The 6707-nt window shown below is 32.6% G+C and overlaps 1 protein-coding gene across 1 annotated transcript; it reads left to right on the top strand.

Annotated features, from left to right (window-relative positions):
- Nucleotides 1–208: 208 nt before the first annotated feature.
- On the top strand, nt 209–5705 carry LOC123550260 (uncharacterized). Its single transcript, XM_053546658.1, has 4 exons — nt 209–384; nt 687–848; nt 2899–2958; nt 3568–5705. Exons 1-4 carry the CDS (start codon nt 264–266, stop codon nt 3642–3644), a joined length of 420 nt encoding a protein of 139 aa, XP_053402633.1. The 5' UTR covers nt 209–263; the 3' UTR covers nt 3645–5705.
- Nucleotides 5706–6707: the final 1002 nt, after the last annotated feature.

Raw genomic sequence — 6707 nt, forward strand, 5'->3', positions numbered from 1 at the left:
TTGAAGAACTTACCTGACTTTATAATTAAGTGTACTATTCATAGACGTATCTGGTTTTTCTTTTACTACATGTAAATAAGTATAAAGAAATATATTTTCTAACCCGGCATAAAGACGTTTGCACAAACTTTCAAAGCGGGACATAGTTTCAAAATCTTTAGCAATAAACGTCTTTGTGATATCTTAGAGAAGTGTATGTATTAACAATTTCAACCCATTACACATTCAAGCACGATGTCTCATTTTATTTTACAGTGACGTTTATGTTTGAGTTAGATTATGATAATATATCCGACGTTATCGTTGCTGGCATCAAAAGTCAGCTCCCTTTCATGATTGGTTTTAATGGAGGCAGCGTCAACATAACTGTTTTCAACAAGAATGGTTGGTTTTCCGTTTTGCTTTGCATAACTTATATAAAATGTTTATTTATAACAGAAAATAAATAATAACAATGAGTTATATATAAGAGAAATAGTATTAATTTTTAATTCATAAACATCAGTTAGACATATACACACAAACAAAAACCTATATATGTTCTAGAACTTGTTTCGTAATAAACTTTTAATGTCCGATGTAGTGTAATTAAATATGAAAATAGTCAACCATAACTTTTCGGTTTTCTTTTTATAGTCTTTGAGCACCATCAAAGTAGTAATCTATTTTTCAATTTTTTTTCTCAGATAAAATTGGCGTTGAGTTTGCATTAATTTCCACTACTCCTGATATTGATGATATTATGTTGCAAACAAAAAGTTTTGTTACGTGTGGCACTGTTCTCATTGTACCGGGAGGTCCTGATATACTTGCTGTTGATGATTCGTTCGAGGTCGAGTATCCCTCAGGTAAATTAAACAGAGGTTATATTATATATAAACGTACGACATACATGCTGTTGATGTTTCATTCGAGGTCGAAAATTCCTCAGGTAAATTAAAGGGACTGGCTTCCAGATCGTTCAATAACACATAAAAATATTGTTTTAGATTATGATCATAGCTGGAAATAAATGCTGTACTAGTATTTCTTAAGAAGTCTTTAATACATAACTACTGACAAACTATGTGTTACGGAAACACTTGAGAATTTGCTGTTTTTACTACTTTTTACGATGAAAATCGTAACGCTTTACCCCACTGGCAGGTAAACTGCCTCGAATATAAGTATCTATAATTCACTTATTTTGGTTACGACCATGGAAAAATGTCTTCTTGACGCGGTCATCTTTTTTTCTTGATTTGGAATTTTTAAAATATCTTAGAAACAAAAACTAACTCAGATTCTAAAGCTCATAATATGACCAAACTTCAGTTTAAAAGAAAGAATTTTTTAGCCAAATATGGAGGTCAGTGCCTTTAAATACGGGTTATGTGATATTTAAACGTACGATATACTTATTGATGATTCATACGAGGTCGAGAATCTCACAGGTGAATTAAACAGAGGTGTTATCTTACATATAAACGTATAACACTTATTAATAAAGCTTCAAAATTGGTCGTATATTACTGTTGAAACATGTTTTATACCTACACTTGGCACAATTGCACATTCTGTGTAACAATTATTAGTAAAAAGACCCTTAATTTTATACGAAAAATATAATGTGGACCTCGTTGACCCATTGTTTACAAACCATAGTCGGATTCAAAAATGACCGCTAACGTTGTGTGCATGTGTCTTGCAAACTGAAGTTTTGAAAAATATATTTATTGAGTAGGTTGATTATACGGTATACAGATTAAGCGGTTATTGTTATACATGAAAAGACTCCTTCATATCTAGGTAATCCATGCAAAATTCTGGGTGCCACGGCAACAAAAGGCGGAAGCTTTAAAAATCTTATCAGAATCCGCTGGTCCGACGGCAAGATTTTGAAATATTTTCACAGAAATGTTCATTGAGATAACCCTCAGATCATTCTGTTTCGTTCAAAACCATGCTTATCAGAGGCTGGGCTAATTTTTCTTATAAGGCAAGAATTGAAAATATAGGAAAGTGGGCATGCCCACCGATGGTCAAGTGTTTTTTACGATTCAAAACAATTTGAAACAATATTGGTAGTGGGTCACTCAAGATGAATTTACTCACATTTTCAAGATAAAATTATTGGCGATTTATTTTGTTGGTTGGGATTTTGATTTTTGGGGAATGATGAACAAGAACATTTATCAAATGTTTATATTTATAAGTATATGTTGTCCAAAAATGTGAACAATGAGGCTACAGGTATGTGTATATCTAAGTCGACTTAGGGACGAAATAAAGTTTCTGACTACTGTAATCAATGAGGCTACAGGCATGTGTATATCTAAGTCGACTTAGGAACGAAATAAAGTTTCTGACTACTGTAATCAGTGAGGCTACAGGCATGTGTATATCTAAGTCGACTTAGGGACGAAATGAAGTTTCTGACTACTGTAATCAATGAGGCAACAGGTATGTGTATATCTAAGTCGACTTGAGGACGAAATAAAGTTTCTGACTACTGTAATCAATGAGGCTACAGGTATGTGTACATCTAAGTCGGCTTAGGGACAAAATAAAGTTTCTGATCACTGAAGAACGTGATTACTAAAGATTATAAGAATCTTTCACTGGTCGGAAGTACAGATAGAAAATAACATGTTCTAGGATAACTGTGAAGGCGCAAAATATTTCTGTCCGCACATTCAAGTGATTGCGTCCTTTTTCTTGCATACCTTATTCCTCAATTGTGAGAAGATATAAAGTAAAACAAATGCTTTCCTTTTAAGCACTATTTTATTATAGGAGCGCATTAAGAAACACCTGTCCAATATGCAGGAAATGCTTAGTAGGCAGTATGTGTCTAGACTGTATCGGTTGTTACCTTCTAACTGTATTTACAACTTATCCACAAATATATTTACTTAGATATGGAACCAGTTCTAACAGGAAATGAAGAGATAACTTGCCCTGGAGAAGAATCGGGAAGTAAGTTTATTGAAATATCAATTCATCCATTTGATTGATACATAGAAAAACTCCTTTTGCGTTGAAACAGAAGACTTGTTGAATGTTAAGAACTTTTCAGCTTATTTCACTTCTAGTGTTATACATTGGAAGTTTCTGTAAAATGCTGTAATCTGCATTTATTTCGTTCAATATATACTTAAGCAACGTATGTTTCCATGTTAATGTGCTCTGCATTACTTCCAATAAATATATGTTTTAAAAGCATCCAGTAAAATGTCGGCTATAGTTCACAAAAAATTTAGTCGAAGTATTTACAGTCTTTATTATATTAACCCTTACCATGCTAAATTTCTATAATGGACTGGTCCATCTTCCAATTTTGGCAGTGCCATTTATCATTTGAAGGGGTGTTTACTAAAAATTTACTGACTGAATAGCGAACAGTGCAGACCATGATCAGACTGCATGGATGTGCAGGCTGATCTTGGTCTGCACTGGTCGCAGAGGCAGACTCACTTGCCACCAGCAGGCTAAGGGTTAAATCTAGGATGACTATATTTCAATATATTATTGTCAAGTACTACTTAATACTAATTATTACACGATTATATTTCTTTATCTTTTCAGGCTCTATGCACGCAATGAAAGTACCAGTCATCACTCTTGCAGTTACAATGAGCATATTGTCTGTTTACAGATTTTAGTCAACTGTATGATATATCTACAGAACGTTTTTTTTTTTTTAATTAAGCCTACTTACTTTGTACATAATGTTGTTTTTTGTTTTGTTTTATCTTTGTTAGTGTTTATGAATTATTATATGTACCACATTGAAAACATAACCCCTTAAATCTTTGATACAGTGTAAACCACTGTACACTGTTGTTTCTTTTTACATTCATTTACTATATAACAAACATTTTATGTGTTTTGTGGTTTTAGGATTAGGCGGTGAAATCTTTATCAATGATTTTATATGATTTTCTTTTTCAAATCAATAATCGATGTGATATCTATTCAAAATGTCTAAAATTCAACACTTATGTTATGAACTCTTGAATTGAACGTTGTATTTTAACCAGTTTGTTGCTTCTTCTAGATGAAATTGAAGATAAGAAGCAATAAGCCAGGTTAATCTTCATGATCTGCAAACCAGGATAATCAGATAGGCTATGAGACCAGCCATAGAACGCTGGCACCCAATCGGCTGTGCCTTTATGCAGTCTTAGACCTGGCCAATGAAAAGCTTGTCTGATTCTAATAGTCTAATATATTTGAAATGCAGATTTTTGAATATCATAAATGATTATATTGTTGAATATTAAGTAAAGACGAAAGGTGACACTTTCTGTTTAAATCTACTGAGAGGGCGGATGTTACATTTGAAATACGCATGTGTGTATCTTAAAAATATAACATCATAATGAGCGTCTGTTTGTCCGAAAAGTTTGATCAAGTTGCTCGTTACACGTGTATCTACAAGTTGAAGATTTCAGAGTCCGGGTTTACGCATACATTTTAACGTGTACGACAAAATTGCATTATTCTGAATTTTAACAACTCTGTCGAATTTTGAAATAAAAAATGAAAACCTACATGTACGTATGTAAATATGAACTCAAAAACACAATTATGATATTATACACAGAAAGTTTTAACCTGGATAGTTATGTTAGTAGAGTGCATTATATTGTTGATGTTTTTTTAAGTATTTCACTTTTTTAACGATGTCTTACATAGCACCTATGGTTTCTGATTGGACCAGCAATTCGTACATATTTTTTTTTACTTTCCAGCACCAAAATAACATAACAATTTTATCCTGAGTATTAACCCTACTTTCTCAACAAATCTCAAACCAGAAATTTCAAAATATCCTTATTTTATTCCTAAAAAGTACAGCATGTACGTTACGCCTCATTACCATGAACAATGTTAAACGACTGTGTCTAGAAGATGGGTTGGATAACCTTCAGTCGGATAGAGGCTATAGATTGAAATATTTAGTAAGACGAAAACATGACCGGTCGCTACGCTGCACCCTCCCACCTCCCATTTTTTAGGTTTTCACGTCATATGTTCGATAAGCAGCAACTTTGAATTTTACATTTAGTCATCTTGTTGGTATTCTATCCTTTGAGGTTTTCGGCTAAAACTTCAATTGCATCACGTCGTACTTCCTTTTTCTTTCAAATGCATTGCTTAAAAGATATTATACATTTGACTTAGCAGTATTTACACGCACTAGTCACTAAAGATCAAATTTGAAGAACTAATTGTATTTGACGATTATCAGTTGAAACATACAATCCTTTCATTTACAAAAACAAATAACATGTTGTGATTTATAACTACTTGGTATAATTGTAATTGTGGCCGCAAAACAACACCAACTGGATGAAACAAAATGTATTGCTCAATAATTTTGAAATCTATACGGATACAAGGTTATTTAACTCTGAATTAACCGTTTAACTTAAGAAAGAATGAGAAAAGGAAATATAGTTGTACTAACACAATATTGTAAGACTTTGATCTGACTGGTTGATGTGTTTGTTTCGTACTTGTTATTGATCAGAAATGACTTTCTGATAAAGGCCATTCTTGAAGAAACAATATTACTGAAAAGTGGGTTAATGCAAATGAAGGATTATCTGTTATTGTTACAGTATTTGCCTCACCCTTTCTGCTCTTTAGTTTTTTCCCTTAATTGTGTAAGGTCACTTAACTATTGTACTTTTATGTTTTCAATAAAACTATTTATGTTACTAGTTTCGTTGTTGTTGTTTTTTGCCTTTCTTCTGTTACGACATATGTTTTGTTAAGATGGCTTTTTGTTTTTATTTTACACTATTTTGTTTTAGCTCGATTGTGATGAAAGCTTGGAACCGCTTTTGAGTCCGCTTCCTGGAAAAACCAGTACTGGTGTCATATGAGAAGTCATTGTCGTGACCCCAGTGGGGCTCGAACCCACGACCCCTGGATTGCACGGCCGACACCTTATCCACTAGACCACCGCTCCCCTTAGGATGACTTTTTTGTCAAATTTATGCACCTTTATTTCACTTTTAACACACTTCGATCTGTGTAAATGCCAAAACATTTACATCTAAATTAAAACGCCTTATGCAAGCAAACCTGGAGCAAGACCAGTCATTGATTAATGAAAATAAGATGTACAAAATTTGCCATTATTAGACTGAATATGTCAACATGATCAATTTGCTGAAACTATCCTTTTATAGATGTGCAATGGGATTTGGACATACGCATAAAGAACATGGGAGGGGGGCTTTTATTTCTGATTCAGTTACCGTAAAAAGAATATGGCAAATACATAATAATTATGAGGCAGAAATGTTTTCATGTGTATGTGGCTCCGTTGTATCAATTTGTTCGGTATTTCGTCAGATCCTAGATTAATTTATGCATATCACAGAGTCATTTAATAATACTATAAACCATCTTACGATACCTTAAATTCGACTGTATAATATCATTAAATGAATTATTGATATCCAAAACTAATGCCTATTTTGGATATCTGAAAGTCGATTTTATATCTTTAAATAATTAAAAATCATACAATAGGACGTTCGTGTTCAAAGACTGAAACAAAACTACACATATTGATATTATAAAATCTATTTTCAGAAATCCAAAGATGAATTTAGAAAATCGTTCAATTAAATATTTAAAGCAAGATCAAATATACTTACTTAAAATAATGATTTTCTTGTTTGCGTTCAATATTGAAAATGTGTTAT

The sequence above is a fragment of the Mercenaria mercenaria genome, chromosome 6 (genome assembly GCF_021730395.1).
Source record: "Mercenaria mercenaria strain notata chromosome 6, MADL_Memer_1, whole genome shotgun sequence".
In the NCBI taxonomy this organism is placed as follows: Eukaryota; Metazoa; Mollusca; class Bivalvia; order Venerida; family Veneridae; genus Mercenaria; species Mercenaria mercenaria.

What these genes read in the sequence shown, in the direction of transcription:
- LOC123550260 (XM_053546658.1), top strand. Translation starts at nt 264, where the DNA reads ATGTTTGAGTTAGATTATGATAATATATCCGACGTTATCGTTGCTGGC. An exon ending in AACTGTTTTCAACAAGAATG is followed by an intron (nt 385 to 686) that starts GTTGGTTTTCCG and finishes TTTTTTTCTCAG; the next exon opens with ATAAAATTGGCGTTGAGTTT. An exon ending in CCCTGGAGAAGAATCGGGAA is followed by an intron (nt 2,959 to 3,567) that starts GTAAGTTTATTG and finishes TTATCTTTTCAG; the next exon opens with GCTCTATGCACGCAATGAAA.